A 24856-nucleotide genomic window follows, 5' to 3' on the forward strand; every position below is an offset into this window, starting at 1 on the left:
ATAAAGTTGTCTAGTAATAGTTCATATTATGTGTTCGTTCTTCAATAACTAAAAATGAACAAAGCAAGTCTCCATAAGCAAATGATTCCGTGTTAGGACCTAAAGCTAAGAAGCACTTTGTGCTAGTTCATACGGCAAGCCACGGAGCTTGGCGTTGGTATAAGGTGGTGGGGAAAGCAAAGTTGATTTGGATAAAAGAAATGAGTTATGTTATTAAGTGGGTCGGACTGGAATAAAATTGGATAATTTAATTAAAATCGGGTAATTTTAATTGATTTGGGGCTTTCCATCAAATGAGGGGTATATTTGTCAAGTTTATTCCAGTCCAAACAGGATAAAGTTAACGAATAAAACAAAGTTGAGAAATATTTTTGACTCTTTTCCCTATTTATATTTTATCTGTTCAACAAGATTAGTGATGCATATAACAAGAGAAAAAGACATAAATAGTCCTTTAACTATAAGAGTATGTATAAAATGGTTTCTTAACTATGTACTTGACAGATATAGTCCTTTGACTATTCAAAAATGGAAAAAGGGTTAAAATGCCTTTAACGTATCTCGAATGGTTCAAAAATGCCTTCCTTCCATCTTTTGATTTAAAAATGCCCTCAACAATTTCTTAAGGTTTACAATTGTCCTTTATTAACGGCCCACCAACATGATAAATAATGATTCATTTAATTAGCCAAATGACTTCATCTTATTGATCCACCTAATTTTTAAATTTCAGCCAACAACCCGACCCATTTATTACAAAAACTCAAACTCACCAAAAACCCGTTTTAGTATTAACCTATCTTATCTTTGATTTGAACTCCAGTTTACCTGATTCTCAACCTCTTTTGTAGCATCCGAGATGACAGTTTAGGAATGCAAATTACAACACCTCTAATTATGTTTTTGTTTCTTCAATTTTTTACTTCGTTGATTTCATTACTTTGCAACTAAGGTAATGTATTGCTTTTTTAGGGGGGTTACAGGTTTGCTTGTGAATTGCTGAAATCAATTATTGAATTTTAATGAGCTTTTCTACTCTATTTGGGTTTGCTCTTAAGTTTTCAAGACTCTCTGAATGCAGGAGATTTTATTCTTCTATTAAAGATGTCCTTATTGCAAATTGTTGGACATAAATGGGAGCTTCTCTTCAAGTTCTGAGAGCCTTTGCCCAGACCAAATTATGGGTGGAGATGGCAAAGGAAGCTTTTGTTTTTACAGCTCATTTTCTTTGGAATTGAAATTTTTTTAATTGGTCTTTAGCTTAAATGGTGGTGTTCATAGTTGGAAGCAGGAGACTTCAGAACCAAATGAAGAAAAATTTTATTGAACTTTCAATGTCAGCAAGAAACAAATTTAATATTTAACTACCTTATTTTTCTTCTTAAAATTAATCGAGAAATGAAAAAAAAAAGATAAATTAAAGGAGGTAGGAAGAAAGAAAAGAGTTTGGAACAAAAGACCCAATATCGATCGGGCATAGTGGGTCAGATCCGAAATGAGTTTCTACATTAAGTGGATTATATATTATATATTTAGAAATAGGTAAAGAAAATTCATGTCACAATTGTCATGTCATTCTGATGTTAACAAAGGATAATTTTATACCTTAAAAAAATATTCACGATATTTTTAAATCAAAAGGTGGAAGGAGGGCATTTTCAAACCTTTGAGATACGTTAAGGGCATTTTTACCCATTTCTTCTTCAAAAATTTGTCAGTTTTGATCTCTTAACTATACGCTTATCGATTTTAGTCTCTTAACTATAAAATTATCGATTTTACCCCTTTAAGTATTCAAAAACTTATCAGGTTTGATCTTTTTCCATTTTTAATAATATAAATAGCTTAGGTTTATACTAACAAAATCCATGTCTTGAGAAATTAACCTTATGCGAAGAACTTTAGCCTTACCGACTCAAAATAAAATTCACGAGCAAAGAAAATATAAGTCATAATTTTATTCAAAGGAGGATAAAATGAAGCATATTTTTTGCTATTAATGACTTGAATATGCTAATCTTCATTATAAAAAGAAAAAAATTATTTTTGTACTCCAACTATTTCATTGAGTGAAATTTATTTAATTTTCAGAAAACGAAATTTATAAAATGATATATCTGTAAATTAAATAAAATTCACACTAATTAAAAATTTAAGTGTGACTTCAAATCATTGACAACAACTATATGCTTATTTTTATCCTCCATTGAATAGAATTAGGACTTATATCTTATTTTTTCATTAATTTTATTTTGAATTATAGACGTTATTGTTCTTTTTATAACAGTAGTTTGAAGAAAAAAGGGCAGAGATAGAAAAACAACTTCAAACCTAAGCTATTTGTATTAGAAAATGGAAAAAGATCAAACCTGATAAGTTTTTGAATACTTAAAAGACTAAAATCGATAATTTTATAGTTAAGGGACTGAAATTGATAAGTGTATAATTAAAAAACCAAAATTAACAAATTTATAAATAGTTAAAGAACTATATATGTTAAATATATTGTTAAGAAACTATTTTAGACCTACTTCTAATAGCTAAGAAACTATTTATGTCAATTTTTGGGTATAAGAACTTTATTTCTGTATCCTACATGTAAAAGATGAATAATTCAATTTTCCTTGCACTACGGAATAATCCAATATTCCTTACTCTTATCATTTAACTTATTTTATGAGCTTCCAAAAGTACATTGAAAAATTACAACTATGACCCTTTCAATGAAATTTCTTCTTCACTATTTTTGTCTAAAGAGGATCTTGACTATAAGTGAAAAGAATATTAATATTACAAATTACGTGTTCCCCAAGCAAAATCTTATCGTGCAAAATGTTTCCTAAATACATGACAAATTTAAATAGTACTTAATTTGATTTTTAAAAAACGTCTCCTTTTTTTTTTTTTGATCAAAGCATTTATATTAGAATAATAAATATATATGTATCAAAATTAAGATTTTTTCATTTAATTATACATTTAATTTTAAGATATTGTGTTAAAACTTAAATAATTAATAATTAATCTCAATATTATATTTATAAAATCTTAAATAAATTCACATAGTAGTTAAAAGTTGTAATTGCGAGCTAATATAGATGGTTAAGAGTGTTGATTATTATTGTTGTTGAGTGATAGTTATAACTGAAAACTAATTATGATAATATCTGATAATAATAACCGATTGTAATTGTTAAAGATAATGTCTAACTGACAATATATTGAGGAGATTGGTGGTGGTGTAGTTGATAGAAGAGGCAAGGCAGCTTATAGCAATAAAAGTGGATGCAGTTGTTAAACAAATTTTTCATAAATGAGAAGTATCTTAAAAATAAAGAAGGAAACTTACATAAATATATTGTATTAAGAAAATATTTATCATTTATAGTAATAATATTTATTTTTAATGGATCACTTTTAATATATTTATAATATAATTTTGATACATATTACAAAAAATAATTTATTTCATATATCATATAAGTTTTATTGATGATTAATACGTTTATCACATATTTTAATACACTTATAACATAATGTGTTAATTTCTCACAAAACAAGCATAATATATTCTTAAAAATAGTTATACAACATATTTATTGCGTATATAATTCACTTTTAATACATATTTCAAATTTAATATAGTGATATTATAAATAATAATAAGTAAAAAATCATTAAAATCAGTAATTACTAAAAACTCGTCATTTTCACATGGAAGTTTTAGAAAATGTGCCTTGTTCATTTTGACTCTGGAAATTAACTGAAAGCCCAATTCAACACAATTATGATGGGCCGAACTTTGAGGTTAAAGCAACACAAAAGAAAAGGGAAACTTATATAAATATATTATTTTTAAAAAATATTTATCGTAATAATTTTTTTTTATTTTATCACTTTTAATGTATTCATAATATAGTTTTAATACATATTGCAGAGAGCAATTATAAAGCACGTATAATACTAACTTTATTGATTGATAATACGTTTATCACACATTTTAATATATTAATAATATAATGTGTCAGTTTCTTACTAAACAAACATAATATATTTTAAAATAGTTATAATACATATACATTACATACATGATTCACTTCTAATACATATTGCATATTTATTATAGTACTACTATAAATTATAATAAATAAAAATATCATTAAAATTAATAATTACTCCTATTTATTAAAAGATACCCATTCAAGTAATTTTTACAACATAAAGTCAGTACGTGACTTGGGTATTTGATGAGTATAAGATATTTTTGATGCAATTTGAAATCAGATTTTATATCTCTAGTTATTTAAAAAGCATGATTTGAGATTTTAAATCATGATTTTAATTTTTTATAAATGCAAAATTTAATTCATAAGTTTATATTTTGTAAATAAAAAAGAAACCAATCATTTTGCAGAAAAAACCTTATTTTTGGTGTGATGAGATTGTTAATACATCTTAAAAAATTATATTAAAGGATAACTAGCTATTATTATTATTATTATTATAGAATAATGAATCTTTATCATAATTATATGTATGTAAAAGTTTATAATCACAAACATTGTTAAAGGAAACATAAAGAGATGCAATTTATAAATGTTGATCATTAGCATAGTTCAATATCAATATTCTGTTAAATAACTGTTTGCTTATTTGTTAAGAAGGTATACAAATTGAAAACTTTTTGATGGTTTCAGAAATTGCAGAATTTTTTTATGTTTATGAAAAAAATATAACTCAAAAAATTTAAATTGCATATTTAAACAAAAACTTTAATTATCAATTTAATTACAAATCACATGCATGTCCAAGCAATCCTTTAATCAAGCTCTATTAATTTAATGCATAAACAATATGGACATTAATGATATTTATAATCTATCTCGTAATAAGTCAATCTTGTGGTCCATCCTGCTATCTCTCTCTAAAACTAGAAGTAACCGTCCCACCATTTCATTGCCATTCTTGGTCACCATTATTAGGATGTGAAAATAACGTGGAGTCAGAATTTCTAATAAACGATTGAAAATATGTAAAAATAGATAACCGAAAGAGGTTCAACATCTATTATATATATATAATAATATAATTTTCTGCTAAAAGGGGTTCTACAAAATAGCTCCGCCCCTTCCCCCATCCCCATACACACATCTAATTAAAATATATATCATACTTCTGATTTCACATTTCTAATAATTAAATTTGATTTTAATTTTTACGATATATGATCAAAGTATATATAACAATAATGTTAGACGTGTTTAAATCTAAATTATGTAAATTACCTTCATATGGAGATACCAATATAATCTTTTGATTTGTGCCAAATCAATAAAAATTATTACAATATTATTTATTTTAGGAATCATATGCTTAGCTTGCACGTTTAACACAAGAGAGTTCCTACGCCACTACAGAGTTACTAGTATTATAATTCCACACGCAAACCCATTCCATCTACTTTTCCTTGTGTCCAAATTGTCTTCCTATTTTCATACCTCTGCTTTGTTACAATAAATAATTAATGGACGCAACAATTCACAATCGTTCATTGCTTTTCCTAATTGCTGGTCGGTATTTAAATTAACTTATTTAAAATAATTTCTTTTTATTTATTTTGAAAAGGTGCTTGAGAGATGAAAAAAATAATTAAAATACATTTCTTATGTTTTTTAAGAGTTTGGTTTCGATTGACTTATTTCAAAAGTGTTTTTAGTAAAAAAAATTCAAAGTACTTTTGAAATATTTGAGTAAAATACAAAAAGTGTTTATAAACTTTTAATTTTAAATTAAAATGATAAAATAACTTGAAACCAAAAGTTAAAGCAAATCTAAAAGGTAGAAATAAAAAAATCAAAGTCAAAAATTGGGTTTTTATGAATTTTTTCTAAAAGTCAATCGATTTCTAATAAATTTGTCTCATGTAAGGCTTGTCCACTATTCAATATCATTTGGTGATGATCTCTAATTTCAAATAGGTTTATTCTGAAAGTTATTTTTTACCGTAAATAATTTTAAAAATATTTTAATAGAGCGTATTTTTTATTTTAACTAATTATTTTTATCATATGAAAAGAAATATTATGCCTCGCCAAGAATTTGAAAGTGTTGTTCAAAGATCATTTGCTACGACGTAACAATAATTAGTTTTCTTCCTAGAAACTTAGCCAATTAGTACCTAGCTACTGCCAGACGGATTAGGAAACTTTGTGTATGTTCCATCTAATAAACTCAAGCATATGATGCTATTTTCCTTACCGCACATTTGGGGTTTTGGATATTTTATTAAACTAATTGTCTCAATTTCTTCATCACCAGAATATCCCTTCTATCGTGGGCAAGGACGCAAGTATTTAATCGTATGAATTGAATTAAACTTATAATTTTTTATGCAGAACACATATCTATATAAGAGTTTATTTAATGCTAAAAATCATAAAAGTTTTTTTCTTCTAATAATTGAATCTCTGTATTTTAGTTGAGTATGATAATATGATTACTAAAAGTAAAGTAATATATATATTTAAAGTATGTCATTTATTCTATAATTGATGTAGTACTTGCGTAAGCTTCTTTAATTTCAATGCTCAATTATATTTCGTCATTGATAGTAATTAAAAATTATACCTAACAGCATCTTTTTCTCATCACTGAATGGGTATAAAACGTATATACAAAGGCAAACTTTTGGATTTTTTTCAAAAAAAAGTTTTTAATATGTATATAATTGTCTGTGAAGGTTATTATTAGAAAATAAGCAAACGGATTATAAATAAAAAGACATAAAAAATATCAATAGATTTAATGAATAAAATAAGACTTATTGATATAATATAATCATTGATCTTAGACAATAACTAATTGGATGTTCCGCTCAACAAGCAACATAGTCATAAATCATAACTCATACATAAACCCCAATTGACTCCATTTTTATCAAATATCAAAATAAAAATATTTAGTTTATAGCTGTCAAATATAAAATTAAACTAGTAATATATATCACTTTTTAGTTTAGAAAAATAAAGAAAAAAGCTTGTGGATGACAGCCGAATTTACATGATTTAGACATAATTACAAATAAATCATTGCATAACAAAAAAAAAAAACACATTTCAAATACACAGGCATATTCTATATTTAAATTTTTATGGATTTAATATTAAATTAATATATTTTAAAGTTAATGGTTCATATTTAATATTTTTACAATTTTAATAAATTATATAAATTTGATAGCATGACGTTTTATTGATGCTTGACTATAATTAATTTCATGCGTGTTTTGTTACATTGTTATAGCATGTCATTAAAGTAGGTGAAATTGTCATATTTCACAAATGATTGTCACGTATAATAGACAAATAAAGTTTGAGTCACATCAATGAAAAGTTTAATTTGAACAAGTTTAAATAAGTGAGTTAACTTAAATTTTTATCGAATTTTGATTTATTTATACGTTTTCTTATAATTCATTTAAATTATTAAACAAAATTGATAAATTAAAATGAACTGAATTTATAATAAAACGTTATTAATTTGCCTAAACTCGAATGAGTCACAATAATCATGTTTTTAGATACTGATTTTGCTCGTTTTCAGCTTGGTTTAATTGGTTATGGTAATTGACAAATTAGATAGATGTATTAGTTTAAAATAAAAAACAACAGCGTATTAATATATTAACGTAATTCTATATATAAAATCTATCGATAATAGAATAAACTCCGCCAATTCCGGTGGGTTAAGAAAAGTCCGAGATATTTAGTAGAGTTGACTAGTTAATTGTTTTTCACATGTAGAAAATAGAAAGAAGTAATTCCCTGGAAATTGGAACTAAAGTCCAAGAAAATAAAAAGTTGATGACCCGTATTTTAACCCGTTGCAGCCGAACAACTTGGTGTTGTTACAATCCAAGAAAATACTCTAGCTAATTAGATTGATAATTGTTCAAGACCCATACTTATTATACAATAATTCATTGAGATATTTAGGCAATAAATAACGTTTTTATCATTTCTCTAATATTTTCACAGACAATTCAATGAATTACTATATATAATTGTTTTAATTATTTGCATATTTTCATGGATTTCCTATTTTTATGAACAATCATAGACTTAGCCACAACAATCGCTACGTATTTAGTAAGTTGACTAATGCAAAGCCATCAAAATAATGTATTTTTTTTCGACTAATAAAATTAGTACTATATTATTGAATTATTATACTTCATAATCACAATTTTTTTTTCGACAAGAAGATTCGAAGTTGGACACGTGGAGTTGAGAATCCACCATTGGTATTCAATAGTCATGGCCGCCAAAATATCGTCCAAGTGTTACGCTGCCACTGCTGACCACGTGTTTGTCCGTGCTACTTCTTCACACGACACGTTACTGTTCTCACAGTAAACCGGTTCTATTTTCCGGGTCGGGTAAATTAACCCGTCCTTATCACCTTCCTACACCTAACACTCGTTCTAGAACCAAAACTGCGACAAGGACTGAGGGACAAGGCGGATTCGTTGAATTCTTATTTTTGCTAAATCATATGTCCGTTTTACCCTTGCACTTTCCTTCAAATTACATACTTTCGTGCGGGTCCCGCTATTTTTTCCCGCATCTATAGTGGGTGGAAATTGACGGTCAGGATTTCTCATTGTGTGTCCCCACTATGGATCAACGGTTTAAATCATATCCTCAAAAATTAGGATTTGGATTTTGTTTAGAGATTCATCAGAGGAATCCTGTATGCTGGCCCCATTTAGAATTAGGAAAGAAAATAATATCTAAACACACTTATCTAAAACACAAGCAGTGAAGCAGGTCAAGAAGAAAACAAATAAAAATAAATAGAACAAGTTGCCATTTTTTTTGCAAAAAATGAGAAACAAAAGCTACATAAATCCGCAATTTTAAGAGATACGGAGAACAATAACCTTTTTTTTGTTTTTTAAAAAAAGAGAGGTAAATAACTATAAAAAAACAATCACAGTATATATATAAATATAAAGTATAATATAATTGAGAAGAAAAGAAAGAAGGAAAAGGGTATAAATGAAGTCATTCCATCACAATTATTGAGTTAAATATTTGACTTACTAGAGCTACAGAAGATGGATTAAAATAATAAGTATCTGGTTCCTTTTTATTATTATTAGGTAAATGATTAATTGTGAAAGAAAATATATAGATAATTGTACATCAAAGAAATTAGGTTTAATATTCCTAATCTAGACACTATTGATATTGACCTTGTCTTCCGGTGATTAAATTAGCACAAGAAGGTTCTAATTTTCATATTAATGCATCATTAATCATTAAATTAAAAAGTAGAAATGAGGCACTGACACACTAAATACAGTTCCAATCTTATCTAAACACTAATTTTCATTAATTTAATGTTATGTTATTGTTGTAATCCATTAGTACAATCCTTGGCATTAAAATATTAGGGTATTATAGTTTTAAAAATACATTGAAAAAGATGTTACCAATAAAAAACTGTAAACCGGAGAAACAAACGCCAAAGGAAAGGAGGAAATTTCCCGTTATTTGAGAAACATCTCGAGGCTATTCCGGTCATTTTACTTTGCGTACTCCTGGCCTCTAAGCAACCATAAAGAGGTGCATGAATGTATAGAATATCAACGCAAATAGTATTCTCATTTTTTCCAGATCGAAGAAAGAGTAATTTGGAGAAGAAACAAGAACAATTTCGGTAAAAATATCAGTTCGCTACCGTCTTCAACTCTCTCTTCCAACAATTTTTAGGAGTTTAAATTCTTGTTCAAGTTTTTTTTTCCTCATTTTCCCCAAATTTTTTTGGAAAAAAATCACTCAGATCTTGTTGTATATACCAAACTTATCTTGAAAAAAAACTGTGAATTTATAGGTTTTCCACACATTTGTTCAGGTTTAGATTGATTATCTCTGAATTGATTGTAAACAATTTAGGAATTAGGGTTTCGAATTGCTGTAAAATTTGGATCTTTGGTGGTAATATTCAGAATTTCAGCTTCTAGATTGGTGGGTTATGGCTGTTCCGACGATAGCACTGTACGCAAGTCCGCCGAGTAGTGTGTGTTCTACGCCGTATCAATGCCACTCTCACGCGTCTTATGATTTCGATTTGAACGGCAGATCATCGTCGTCTTCCTCGTCGACATCCTCTTCTTCCCAGAAATCCATTGTCGGTGGCCTGTCGTCTCTGTTCTCTTCGCCAGCCGTGAAGGCCAGCTATTCAACTGGAACCGAGGATTTGGGGTCTTTGTGGCATGATAGAGGCGACGAATTGAGCAGCTCTTTTCGTTGTTCATCCCTCAGCTCGTCATTGAAAAGGGATCATCAGAGTCCAGTTTCTGTGTTTCAAGGGCCTGTTTCATGTAGCACTAGTAGTAGTGGAATAGGATCATATTCCAGAAGTCCTCCAAAGAGAATTGCTGGGGATGTCTGTTCCATTCGTTCTGGGACTGGTGGATTGTTCAATGGTTTTGTTAGGCACGCCTTGGGATCCTGTGTTGATCACGATCCGGCGGCTTTCCAGGTCCTGGATGTTGATTCCCGTTCATCAGGGCTATTGGATGAACTCACCTTTAACATGGAAGAAGGTTTCTTAGAGTCCATTACAGAACCTTATGCTAAAAATTTGCTGTTGGGTGCACAGGCAAGGCATAAAATCTTTTATGATGATTTTGTGGTGAAGGCATTTTATGAAGCTGAGAAAGCCCATAGAGGACAGGTGATTGTTTTTGCCTAACTTTTACTAATTCCCACTGCTATTAGTAAAAGTTTTAGTTTTGACTTGTTGTATTGTATTGGTTTTTTAGGTGCGCGCTTCTGGTGATCCTTATCTACAGCATTGCGTTGAGACTGCAGTTTTACTCGCAACCATTGGGGCTAACTCGACTGTTGTTGCTGCTGGACTTTTGCACGACACACTTGATGACACATTCATGACTTATGACTATATATTCCGGACGCTAGGAGCTGGTGTTGCTGATCTGGTTGAGGGGGTATGGATATTGTCTTGTTTTGTTCTTGTTTTCTTATATTAAGCTCCCTGTTGTTAACACTCTCTTTCATAACTTTGGGCATTTAAACATTTTGTTAATGGTCTTTTTTCCTTATTCAAAGGGTTTTGCATTTAAATTTCAAATGTAGATTAGATTTGGTTTTTGTTTAGGATTTGTTTTAGTAGTCATTTGAACAATACATAAGTTTAGTGTTAAAACAAGAGTACTGAGTTGAAGTTGAGAGAGAATATTTTGAATGTTTCAGCAGTATCCAGAATGTGTTTGCAATCACTCATGGCCAAATCATTATTGGCAAAAAACTGAACTACAATTTTCGGTATGAGTATATCTTTGATTAGTGAAAGGTTAAAGAGGTCATAGGACTATCAAGCATCTGCTGCCTTCTATGTTTAATAATGATAGTCCCGACTCCCAAGTGTTAAACTTGTTTTTAACTTAAATCATTTTGTCCAGGTGTCGAAGCTTAGTCAATTGAGCAAGCTTGCACGAGACTTCGATACAGCTAGTAAAACTGTTGAGGCGGATCGATTACACACCATGTTCCTTGCTATGACAGATGCCAGGGCGGTGCTCATAAAACTGGCTGATCGTTTGCATAATATGGTTACTTTGGATGCATTACCATCTACAAAGCAGCAAAGATTTGCTAAAGAAACTTTGGAAATTTTCGCCCCTCTTGCTAATCGCCTAGGCATCTCAACCTGGAAAGAACAGCTGGAGAACCAATGCTTTAAACATCTTAGCCCTGATCAGCACAATGAACTGTCATCCAAACTAATGGATTCTTTTGACGAGGCAATGATTACCTCTGCCGTGGAGAAATTGGAGCAGGCGTTAAGTGATGGATCTGTCTCTTATCATGTGCTTTCAGGGCGTCACAAGAGCTTGTACAGCATTTACTGCAAGATGCTAAAGTAATTTTTCTGCCCATTTAGTACACTTATAAAAGTTGAACCGGTGGATTTGGGTGATCAGCCAATTTTGTGTCTGTAGTTTATAGACATGCATGTCGTTTAAGGCCCTACTGTGTAGGAAGTGGTTTTCTGTAGATTATTCAATGTGATGATAAGAATTACTAGTCATTGTCATTACACAGTTAGAAACTTTTGGAAGCCTTGTGCATTCCGTGCAATGCTACTTTCTTACCAATGTTGCCTTTGTGGATTGTGACAGTTGAGCTAACAGTATTTTCATATTCTACAGGAAGAAGCTTAGTATGGATGAAGTCCATGACATTCATGGGTTGAGGTTGATTGTTGAAAATGAGGAGGATTGCTATAAAGCACTTCAAGTTGTTCACGAGCTATGGCGTGAGGTACCCGGGAGATACAAGGACTACATAGAAAAACCGAAATGCAATGGGTAAGCAGCATGAGAGACTTGATTCTACCTCTCTCTTTTCTTTCAAGTTTTTGCCCCTAATATGAATGTGTAATTTTTAGGTACCAATCTCTTCACACGGTTGTTCTTGGGGAAGGCATGGTGCCTCTTGAAGTGCAGATCCGAACAAAAGAGATGCACTTGCAAGCTGAATATGGCTTTGCTGCTCATTGGAGATACAAAGAAAATGACTGCAAGCACTCCTCTTTTGTACTTCAGATGGTAGAGTGGGCTCGTTGGGTTGTAACCTGGCAGTGCGAGACAATGAGCCGAGACCAGTCATCTGTTGGCCACACTGAATCGATTAAGCCACCTTGCAAATTCCCAGCTCATTCCGAAGATTGTCCCTTTTCTTGTAAACCTGATTGTGGAACTGATGGGCCTGTCTTTATCATTATGATTGAGAATGATAAGGTCCGTATCTACCTGTGAATCCTGAAAGTTACAGAATTGATAATCATGGTGTCAACTATCAGAATGTGTTTTGACTCCCTGTTTTTTCTTTGCAGATGTCTGTTCAAGAATTCGCAGCAAACTCGACCGTGAAGGATCTGTTGGAGAGAGCTGGCCGTGGGAGCTCAAGATGGACACCCTATGGATTTCCTGTGAAGGAAGAGCTAAGGCCAAGGTTGAACCATGAACCAGTTAGTGATCCCAACTGCAAGCTAAGAATGGGAGATGTTATAGAATTAACTCCAGCGATACCACATAAATCGTTGACAGAGTACAGGGAGGAGATTCAACGAATGTATGATAGAGGTGTAAGCCCTCTTCCTGCCGCTGCCAATACTGTAGTTGGTCTGAGGAGTTGACAGTTGATGTTTCTCCTCCTCCTAGATTAAGGTCCTCCTTTAATCTTGTACATAATTACAAATGATAAGCATTTGTACAGAACAGCCGTGGTTCTGTATATAAAAAAATATATTAGGTGACTGATTTATTCAAGTCTTGACTTGCATTTGTTAGTACTTTGGAAATGCAGACTGCTTTAGCTATTGCTGCTTTTCCATCTTTTATACCATTGTGTATCTCTCTTTTACCTTTTTTTATTCTTCTTTTGAAGCTCGATTGCAACATGATGTTTTACTTGTCCTGTGCTCAGCAGCAAGGATAATTTCCTTGTATTTTCAGGTATATCTGCTTTGGTACCTACCTGATTTTCTCTTTTGGATCAGCGGTAAGATTATATTCGAACGAGCGAAGATTCGTGTCTAATGTTTCACTTATGTACTGTTCAATTCTGCAATTAAATATCTATTTGAAACACACATAACAATCACATTATAAGATAAAAAAACAGGAGACCTTCAGTACAATGCTATTGGTTTTAGAGGAGAGAATACATTAAGATTAAGGCTAAGTGAACAATATTTTGTATGATCATTCTTAATCTTATCGCAAATGGTGTGCACTTCCTCTGATTACAGGGAGGAGATAATACTGATGTCGAAATTGAAAACATCTATTTCCACAAATATTGTTGCATAGAACTCTGCCAGGAAAGCACACATAAGAGCATTACCAAAACACCAGCAAGACCCCAAGAGGAACTCCCAATTCTAAGCACAGCCGAAGGTTGTGGAGATGCAAAAATCGAAGATGTACTTGCTCTTCCTCGTACTGATGATGAAGAAGTGCTTCTAATTGCAACAACTAATCCAGCCAGTAGAACAGGCAATACACAACTCCATCTCGTCTCGTAATAACTGCTCTCTTTCTTTCCTCGATCCACATATAATGGCGATAGGACAACAGCGGAAACAAGGGCTAGAACCATTGCTACTCCTCTATGCGAAGAATATTGGTATGAACTTGATGCATAATTCTCCATATTGATCAAAAGCTCGATTCCATCAAAAAACCTTCAAATGTACCGATGATGGTTCAAATTTTACAACATAGTGGAGGAATGAATATATTTATGAAGGAACAAGATGAGCTATCAAAGGAATAAAGTGTAGGATCTGATGATAAAAGTGACCGAAAAAGCCGTCCAAAAAGAAGTATAGAAAGAAGATTAATTATTCAAAAAATAAGATTTGGTTAAGAAGAAAAGGCAAAATGTGAAGGAAAATGGTGAAGTAAGGTATATAGAAGTGGATCTTTTTTCACTTTTTCGATGTTCACAAAAGTTGAATTTCTGGTTTACTTAAACAGTGTAATGGAGAAACACCTGGCACTGAATATTCATTTGGCATTTGCTATTATTATTATGAACAAGTGATTACATGGGGAGGAAAATAAATGAAGCTCTTTTCACTTTCTTTCTGAATTTCGATTACTTCCAACACAATGATTGAACAAAATGTGTTATATTTGATTGTGCTCTCTTTATTACATGATGGGTTTGCACATTGTTGCCCCCTTACAGAGGAAACAGAAGGGTAATGATAGCAGTATATCCTTAGCTGCATCAACACCGGAATACAGGACCTTATATAAGCTCCTCCCTAAACTAAACCTTAAACTTTGTTTTAAGAGATGCTAATTTATTTATTTATATTTACAAAAAATGAAAGTTAACTATTATATACAACGTAATTTTTTGACGAAGACACCCCTTGAACAAGCAAACGCAATTTTATTAAAAACGTAATGAACTCAATTAATTTAAATTTGTATTATGAGATCACAAAGCACTACAACCAAAGACAACTTCATATAATTCCAAACTTTCTTATGAATAAACTTTTAACGCTCTTGCATAAATTGATCATTATGAAGAGGAAGGAAAAGCTCACAACTCAAAAGTCCTAAAAGGCCCTACTACAGCCTGGTTAACGTGCCTTTATTATCCTCACATATATATTCACTTCACTTGCTTGCTTACTTATATTATATTTCACGCAAGGACAAAGGAGTCATGGTCCTATTTTTATGATTTTGCTTTATTATCACCTCCTTTTTTAAACAATTTAGCCAAATTCCCATATAAGTTCACAATATGGCCAAATCCTGATGTCTCATATTGCAAATTGCAATTTATTTATATTATTTCTTCCACAAGCTTCATGATGTACTGAACCCCTAAATCACAATTCACTCATAATGGGCCGCTAGCTGGATCGGACACCCATCACTCCATGAAGTATAAAATACTCTCCCGTTTTAATTTTATTAAATTTGATTAAAATATACATATATATATCTATAGTTTCAACTTTTTATATGACTTGTACATTTAAATACATGCTATATATTGAATCTTATAAAATTAATATGATATATTTTTATTTTATTTTAAATTTTATGTAAAATAAAAATTAGATAAATAAATTAAAACAAAGAGTTTACGGTGATCTTTGATCAAAATGGCTACAATTGCTACATGTTTGGATCGCTGTGAGAACAAAAGTTACCCATTATTTCAGTGTCCAAAAGGAATTTTGTTTACTCATACATTGTCTAACTACACAGATATCAATGTGATGAAATACTGCCATGTCACTGCTACATGTCCACAATAATCAATACATTTTGCCGAATTACCTTCTTTTTTTTTTTTAAAAAAAAATTGGAGTATTGATATTGACAAATGCAGTATGCCCAAAGTGTAAAATTTTAATTGTGATACAAATATCGTAATATCTAATTACGATAAGAAAAATGTCGTGCATACAACTCTATTATAAGTGGCAGATAAATGTGAAACTCTATAATTTAGAGAAAGTTGATGTCAAATTGTTTATTTATTAGTACTATAAAAATAAAAGATAAGGTCATTCTACAGCTGGGGTGCTATAGCACCAAGTTATATATTTTCAAAAAATGAATTCAACGTGATGAAAAAAAAAAACTCTCCAATTTAATGTTAGCACCACACTAGAAAGTAAGTCTCATATTTTATTTATTTAGTCTGTTTTAAAAAAAAAAACTTATTTTTATATGTATGAGTTTTTACATTTCAATATTTTTGTTTTGAATCATAAAATTTTAAAATATATCTTTAATTTAAGATTATAAATTTAAAAAATATTTCTTATTTTTACTATATATATATATATATATATAATTAAATTAAGACACTTAAAATAATTATTACTATTATATTGAGAGGATCAAAATTTAATAGAAAAAAAATATATATTAGTAAGAGGTAGGCTTGGTAGATGAAATAGTTGTTTTTTCCGTTAGGCAGTGATGGAGAGTTTGCGCCTCTGCTTCCACAATTTCTTATCTTTCCATCTCTCCATCATTGCTAAAATTTTCCGGTGGTTATTCTCCTCTTTGCCTACCATCAAACGCTTCCCTCTCTTCGTTCCTTTCATCGACGCTTATATATCCCTCTTATTCCGATTTGCCAACTTATCACCATGCACCCTCGATCTAGACGACCAAACCACCATCCATTTCTGGGCTCCCAATCACCGGCGTTACGATAAACCAAATCTCGTCCTCATCCACGGTTACGGAGGCGATGCCAAATGGCAATTTATGTACCAAGTCAAATCACTGGCTGAATCCTTCAACCTCTACATTCCGGATCTGTTATTCTTCGGTAAATCTTATACAACTCGGAAGGAACGAACGGAGGAGTTTCAGGCGAAATGCGTGGTGCAAGGGTTAAAGGAATTGGGAGTGAGAAATTGTTCGATGTTTGCAATTAGTTATGGGGGATTTGTTGGGTATCGAATGGCGGAGATGAATCCGGAAATGGTGGAGAAAGTAGTGATATTGAGTAGTGGAGTGGGTTGCTCGAAAGATCAGAAGGAAGAGCAGTTGAAAAAGATTGGAAGAGATCCGGTTGAATTGCTGATACCGGCGAAACCAGAGGATCTGCATGTCCTCGTAAACTTATCAATTTACAAGTACAATCCTTTCAAGTGGGCCCCTGATTACTTCCTCCAAGAATTCATTGATGTGAGTATTCAATTTATTGGTTACACAAAATTTTACAAACTGCCAAAGATTTTCAAAATATTCAATTCATAACCAAATTCACAAGAGTGGAAATAGTACTATCATTATTCAGTGATATACTAGTACTACTTGTGTTCCAATGATTGGTTTTGCTACCATACTTCTGGTAATGAAAGTGTATTTTTTGTTATCTTGTTGTTGCATGCAAACGAACATATATAGTTATCTGTATTTGATGTTTAAACTAAATAATTTCCACTCATCATAATTAGCTATTATTAATTAAGTTTATGATTGATTAATAGAAATTTATACTCAAGGTGCGGGTATATGCTTACATGCCTGGAATATTCTTTATTTTTAAAAGGACTGTATTTTAGCACAGAATTTTGTAAGATGGGTTTAAAATGAAAGAAAGTGTTTTAACTAAAAGTGCTTTTCTGAAAATAAGTGATTATTTTGCTTGTTTTTTTGGTGTTCTCTAGAGTAACAAGTATATCAGTATAAACTGAGGTGGACCTACGTGCACCCGTTAATTTCAAGAAAAATAATTAACAGTGCACTCTTGGGTTAGAGTGTTTATTTTACTATTTTTATTTTAAGTTTATCTTAAAGCTCAATTTTGAGCTAACTAAATATTGATACACAAAGTCCTCAAATCCTAAGTCCGTCTATGAGTATAAAAGATATTGTTCTAGAGAATCTGTATACTCCACATATAATTAGGCAAATACTATGAGAGTGGGGTTGGATGGGATGTTGAGAGGTAATAAGTAGACAATCGAAGTACAATTTTTGTTATCAGTCTTACCTTTTGTACTAGGAAATCATTTTCTTTATTTTCAACACATTAAGATTACAGAGATTTAAAAAGTGCTTCTCTTGATGCTCTTTCTGTATTGTTTGAAGATGATAAGTAGGACTTACCTGAAGGAGAAGCAAGAGCTAGTGCACCACTTGCTGTCCAATCATACAGATTGCAGATTGCCCATCCTAAATCAGGTCAACAAATCAAACACATTATAGCAAAAAACTTAATGGCTGTGAAATCATTCTGCTGACTATACAATCATAAAAATAACTTGTTTGTTGCTTAATTTGGTGTATACAGGAAACTCTGCTTATTTGGGGTGACAAGGACAGAGTCTTCCCTCTTATGTTCGGCTACCAGTTGCAAAGGTACTTTTAATTCTATTACTCCCTTAGATTCTTCGTACTAAATTTGTATTTATTTGTAGGCATTTGGGGCCAAGAGCAAAGTTGGAAATTATAAAAAACACAGGACATGCAGCAAACATTGAGTCTCCTGATTCTGTCAATGCTTTGATTAAAGCCTTTATCTTGCCGCAAAGCAAAGACTTATAGGGTTGACACTGGGATTGATCTTGATACTGCTAGGCTTAGCTGGTGGGGGTTCTTGCTCCCTATGTTACATATCTCTATTACTTTCTCATTGTTTGTAAATAATGAAACTACTAATGGGACTTTGAAGTATTACCAAGTCTCCTAGATGATATAAATCAAGTTGATTAGCTTAATTTTTGACTTGTTGCCTTTACAAATTCACTTATGAAAACACGTCTAATGTGGAAGTAAGGAAGTACAATTTGACTCAAAATAGCTAAATCTTCCATAATGAGCAGAAAGAAATTGGCTGTCCTTTCCACCATAGATCCACACAGCCATCTTTCTCCTCCAACCTTATCTCCCAATTGCTGTCATACTTCCTCAGCAAAGCCCGAGCTCCATCAATGGCATCTTCACCAAACACCGCTTTTACAAAACCAGCGCTCCTCATTCTCTCACACCATTTCTCTTTTCTTTCATTCATTTCTCCCATGTTCGTCAACGCCTTTGCTGCTTCTCCTTCCATCATCCTCCTTTCTTCGCTCTCCCGCCCTTTGTAGGCAACACTCGTGGAATCCAAAAACCTCCATAAGTACTCCACTCTCCTTGAGAACGTGGTCGCAAAGTCCCCACAGCTGTTGCAGCCGCACTCCGTGTTATTCTCGCTGAGAACTAATCCTTTCGGGTCCAAACTCTTCAATATCTTCAATAAATCTGTTCGATCATCCGGGATAGTATGATTCAAGTTATGCAGTCTAAATTGAGCACAGATGACTAAGGTTTCATCAGATGAAGAATTTATGATTTGGGAATTGAGGTTTTGAAGAGGAAAATTGTCCAGTCTGTTGATCTGTAGATTGATGTTGATAGCCTTAGCATAGGCTAGTAGTTGCGAGGAAAAATCATAACCAGGTGGCCCGATCACAAATGGAGTTCCTGTCAATTCTCCGTTTTCTGTGGTTGGTGTAATAACGGTCAGTCGAACCAGTGGTGGCGGTCCACCTGACCGCCTAGTCAATTCTTCAAGAAGAGTTGGCCATTGAAAACCATGAGAAACTCCAATATCAAGGATATGAAGGTTCTTTAGCCGATCCTGTTCTCCAATTATTTGGAGAACAGATGAATTCGCAATGTTATTGGGGATTCGGAACCAGGGACTAACGTCGATGAAATTAATCAACGAGTCCCTGAAGAATTTATGATTGGCAGAAGAGAAATTAGTAACTCCAATAGTTCCAGAGGATGCTGATGATGAGCCAGGGGAAGACAGATGATGTGTCAAGGCGCGGAGTCCATGAGCAGCTAGCCTGTGGTTGGCATCGCCTGTGAATGACGCCAATTCATGGAGAACGTACAACAGATGTTGCACGCGGTTCATGTTACCTACAGTGATTGCAGCAGCACAGGGGTTGAGCAAATGTTCTGCCCATCTTCCTTCTTTGTTGTTACTGTTATTTCCTGTTGTTACTCTCTTCGGTCCTATTGATTTTTTTAATTGCACTCCTCCTTGATCAACTATAGTAGGAGCATGTTCTGCCTCATTAACCTGAAGTTTATGATTCTTCTTTGACGCCTTTGGATTTTGATCAGATTTTTTCCTTTTCTTAGACAGATCCACCGGCTGTGGATGATCCAAAATGATGGGCTCCAAAGGGATATTGTTAATAGCTGTGTTGACTGGGGAGCTAATGTTGAATGAGTTACAAGTATTGTCGATGATGATGTTGTGATTAACGATCTGATCCTCTTGATCAGGAACCCACCATGGCTCCGCGTAGAAATTTAAATCATCGGTGTAACTGTAAGGTTCATGGAAGAAGGATGGAACATCGGATAAAGTACTAGCTAGCCACTCCGATATGGGGTCGGAGTTGGAATTAGGCTCAGGTTCTTCAATGGCCATTGTATCACAAAAATTTTGATGAGAAAGGATGTTTGGTCATTGACTATGCAAATAGAGAAGAGGTTATGATGTGAATTTGTTATGTGGAATTGAAATAAGTGATGTAAAACAAATGGTGACAATAATTTTTTTCTTGAAGAACAAGACAGAACGGGGCATATTTAAGAGGCAAAATTGCTGTTATTTTGGAAGTTATGCTGTTCTATTCTGATATTATTTGTTTATTTTTTTAAGCTGGTAATCTTGTCTCTGATTCGTGCTGTTATTTGACTTATTTTGTGGCGTGTCACGATTGTTCAGAGTGTTACCAACAACACAATTGGAGGCACTAAGCTATTACTCCCTCAGTCTAAGAATATTTTTTTCCTTAAAAAAGAATTCTATTTAATTTATCTTTAGTTGTAGTTGTTTTGAAGGCTACAAATACTTTAAATAAGGACATACAAAAGGGCTCCTAATTAATATTCAACATGTAAATAGAAAACACGAAAAAGTATTTTTAGACGGAGGGAGTACTGTTTATTTAAGTTTCCTGGATAGTGACAAGTTTTTGTGATTGAAATTACAGGGGACGGCAATCTCTTCATCACCGTGATTAATTTAATGGTGTTTTTGTTTGATATTGCTCTCTCCTAAGCTATTGGCTGATGCACTTTTGGCATCTTTCCCAAATAAACAATTGACCTCTAAACAACTCATAATACTACTTGTCTTTTTCAAGAAAATATTTTTTTTGATCTACCAAAGATCCTATTATTAACACACCATTTTCAATCTTCATTGCAACTTCTTTACAAAACCAACAAAAGTTCTCGTTTGGACATTATATATAACAGCGTTAAGATATTCTTGTGCTAAATAAGTTGTGAAATTAGTCATTCTCAACGAATAACAAAATGAGAGTCTCAGTATTTATGTCAAACTTGGCAAATGACAGGTTTTAATTATTAAAAGTTAAAATGAGAACAAGTTTGCGATAAATATCTGTATGCAATTAAATAGTAGATATTTATTCATTTGATATAAATGAACAATTTTTAAATGCCACACATAGTTTGGAATGGATCCATACAAAAAAACCCTAACTATCAGGATCAATATGTTTTTTTTTTTACTTGATTAGATTATTGAGCTATTATGCTTTTGATGACTACTTTCGAACCCACTTTCTAGTTGTCATTGCTCATTCACTTTCTTTTCCACTAAATAATTGCTTTTAGTTGAAACGATAGAAAATATTTGTTACTTAAGTATTGATTGAGGTTGATGATGGTTGTTTTATTAAAGAAGATAAAATGTAACGAATCATTTTTTGATAATTTTTTTAAAAAAATCTAAACTATTTATTAAATAATGTATTTTCTAGTTAAACTATCACGAGTTATTAGACACGCCTCAAAGTTAATGAGTCAGTTGTCATGCGTGCGATACGTGCAAATTATCATACATTTTATTTAAGCACTTGGGTGTAGTCATTCCTGATAGTTTAGGAAAAGAAAAACCCAAGCAAAAAGTGATACATTTTCTTTATCTCATTAAAGAAATGAGTAAACTCATAATTTGTAATGTTTGAATTCCACTTGTCTCGTAGTCAGCGCAGTATAGTTTCACATACATAGTCATACTCGGAAAAAAAAATGTTTAGTTCATTTCCAAACAAACAGAACATAAAAGAAACAAAACAACCTTAGAGAAAAAATACAACAGACCCAATAAAAATACCCAAAAACAGAATTAAAAGGATTAACAGCTAACAGAATGCAATTGTTGCTTAATTAGTACCTCCAAGCACACCCTTAAGTTTCTTAATTGTTGCTTCATCAAGGAATGTTGTTGCCCCAACCAACTTAGTTGGCAAATCATTAGCAAATAATGCAAAATCAGTAATCTGAAGTCCAGGATTAGAGCTGCTAAAGAATACATAACCGACAGAAGTATATCCAGCATCACTCACTTGAAAATGTAATAATCCTTGTGGAAAAACCATTAGATCACCCTTTTTAAGTGTTTTTAAATAAACAGAATTTGCTGATGAAACAAATCCAGCAGTAATTGATCCTTGCACTACAAGTAAAATTTCAGAAGCACCAGGGTGAGTGTGAAATGGGATCACACCACCTGGGGCCAAATCTAAACGGGCTGCAGAAAGCCCAAGCCCATTAAGGCCTGGAAACTGGGCCGCAAATGCTGGGGTAACTGCGGCCTTTATAATGCTTGCTGTGTTTCCAGCAGCACTAAGCCCAGAAAACACGAAATCGTCAACTGTTACATTTGTAACACTTTTGCAAGAATAGCCAGAAGGTGATTCCGGTGCTTTTAAGTCTGCCACGCAGAAATCTTGAACAGCGCCATCGCTGCTCAACATTAAGATAGCCAACAGAAAGAGCAATTTAAACATTTTCTTAAATTAAAAAAAAAAACAAATTAGTAAAAATATGTTATGTGAAGTTTGTGAGCAAGGAAGGTTAGTTTGTAAGTGCGTTTATATAGAGAGAAAAATGAGTGAGAATTTTGGATATTGAAGTGCAAAAAGGGCAAATTAAATGCCACTTGAATTTCTAAAGGGAATGGTAACCACAAGTTGTGTGATAGGGCTATCGTGAGTGTGTTTTGTCATCTCCTTGGAAATTACCTTCACTAGCCATTTCTTGGAAAAATAATTAATGTTATCGTAAAGGTATGACATACAGGCCTAACTTAATCTCCAAAAGTTAGCTCTTGAGAGTAAAAGATTGTCCGGATTCATATGAGTGAACCAACGATCTATTCACTAATCAATTCGTAGGATTGTAACCTATTATAACAAGCTTATTTGGAGATTCACTATGTGCTACTTACATTACTAGGATATTTAAAGCAATGTAGCTTTTATTCGTGTTTTGTTTGTCTTCAAACTATCTTGAATTGGTAAAGCTTCTCAAATTATGCGCATAGTCAGTCTACAATTTCTTACTTTTAGTATGATGTGGTATTGTTCGTTTTTTGTTAAGCCAACACAGCTCCTCAAAAAACATTACAGTATTAAGAGTAGCCCTACAACTTATACGTAGTTTTTTCTTCTTTTTTTTTTTTCAGTTATCATTACAGCACAACCAACATCTTCAGTTGAAGAAATAGACAAAAAAAAAAAAAGGAAAAAGAATAGAGACAAGGAGTATCTTTTTGGTGTTATATTACATTATTAGATTATTAAGAGGTGATGTGATTTTGGGATATTTTGATTTCCAATTTGATAGGTCCGACTTCAATCATCAAAAAATCATTTCAAAGAGTAATGATTGCTTAGTGCATTGTTTTATCAAGGCAAGATGTTGTTTCTCTTCTATATTTTTCTCACAATACAAATGATATGCAAAGTTCAATGGGGCATCATATGGGAGTCCGGAGCCTAAAGGGTGAAAAACGTTAACAAAAATTACAAAATGGTATATTAAGTAATACTTCGTAATCGATTTTGCCGTTTTGGTTTTAAAAAAATTCTTATACCGTTTTAAAATTTTTGTTAATATTTTTTACCCTTTAGGCTCCGGAGTCCATCATATGGCCTTTCTTTAGGCCACTTTCCAAATTCTAAAATTAATTCATTGGGGTTTAGTTTCGCCTTTAAAGATTGTTTGGATATTTTTTTTTATATAAATAAATTTAACCAAGTGATCTAATAGAGACATATATAATTTAAAGAACAAACTCAACAAAGACAAGTATTCTTGAGCTAAATATCAATCATAAATAGCATTCACCACCGAGTATGTTATATATGTTATTGTTGTAAAAAATAAAATGCAAGTATTGGAAATGCCCATAATGTGATGGTGTTGATTTATTGAAAGTGGTCCTAATTTAGGGCACATGGTGGGAAAAAGTAAGGAAAAGGAGAAGTCTACAAGAAGACATATGCTGACAGCTCGAATCCAGAAAGGCATCAAAGAGATAGTTGTATGATACTCTTACATGCATAATAATGCAATATTGTAACTTCCTTATTAGCTAGAAAAGGAATTATATGTGGACAACAGCAATTGTCTTTCCACTAAAGAATATCCATCACCATTGAAGTCATAGAGGACAAACTAAAGAAAATTTTCTTTTATCATTGATTGACGTCTGATATGGTGCAATGCTACCTTGTAAAAAGGGTGGAGTTCGAAACTTGAGTTAAAAGATTTTTTCAAACAAAAATATACTTAGTTTGGAGTTTGGATTAAGACTATTGAATTATCTCGACCGATAACAAACTTGTAGCTGCGTTCTACTTTGCGACGTCAACAAATTCGCTTGTGCTCCAATTATCTATGACCATATTAACTGTTTGTATTTCGTTCTTTCCA

At 32.2% G+C, this 24856-nt stretch overlaps 4 protein-coding genes across 4 annotated transcripts; 2 read left to right on the forward strand and 2 right to left on the reverse strand.

Moving 5' to 3' along the window:
• The first annotated feature begins 9635 nt into the window (after positions 1–9635).
• On the forward strand, positions 9636–13356 carry LOC107014488 (probable GTP diphosphokinase RSH2, chloroplastic). The gene is made up of 6 exons (XM_015214417.2): positions 9636–10743; positions 10832–11017; positions 11492–11952; positions 12242–12400; positions 12481–12832; positions 12928–13356. Exons 1-6 carry the CDS (start codon positions 10039–10041, stop codon positions 13228–13230), a joined length of 2166 nt encoding a protein of 721 aa, XP_015069903.1. The 5' UTR covers positions 9636–10038; the 3' UTR covers positions 13231–13356.
• Positions 13357–16497: 3141 nt separating this feature from the next.
• On the forward strand, positions 16498–18810 carry LOC107014447 (2-hydroxy-6-oxononadienedioate/2-hydroxy-6-oxononatrienedioate hydrolase). The gene is made up of 4 exons (XM_015214362.2): positions 16498–17278; positions 18188–18280; positions 18390–18457; positions 18517–18810. The coding sequence occupies exons 1-4, from the start codon at positions 16559–16561 to the stop codon at positions 18641–18643; spliced, it is 1008 nt and encodes a 335-aa protein (XP_015069848.1). The 5' UTR covers positions 16498–16558; the 3' UTR covers positions 18644–18810.
• Positions 18790–20853, reverse strand: LOC107014446 (nodulation-signaling pathway 1 protein-like). Its single transcript, XM_015214361.2, has one exon. The coding sequence runs from the start codon at positions 20526–20528 to the stop codon at positions 18900–18902; it is 1629 nt and encodes a 542-aa protein (XP_015069847.1). The 5' UTR covers positions 20529–20853; the 3' UTR covers positions 18790–18899.
• A 1297-nt stretch (positions 20854–22150) lies between these two features.
• On the reverse strand, positions 22151–22995 carry LOC107014448 (auxin-binding protein ABP19a). The gene has a single exon (XM_015214363.2). The coding sequence runs from the start codon at positions 22924–22926 to the stop codon at positions 22300–22302; it is 627 nt and encodes a 208-aa protein (XP_015069849.1). The 5' UTR covers positions 22927–22995; the 3' UTR covers positions 22151–22299.
• Between the last annotated feature and the right edge of the window lie 1861 nt (positions 22996–24856).

Source organism: Solanum pennellii, chromosome 3, assembly GCF_001406875.1.
Source record: "Solanum pennellii chromosome 3, SPENNV200".
NCBI classification, from domain to species: Eukaryota; Viridiplantae; Streptophyta; class Magnoliopsida; order Solanales; family Solanaceae; genus Solanum; species Solanum pennellii.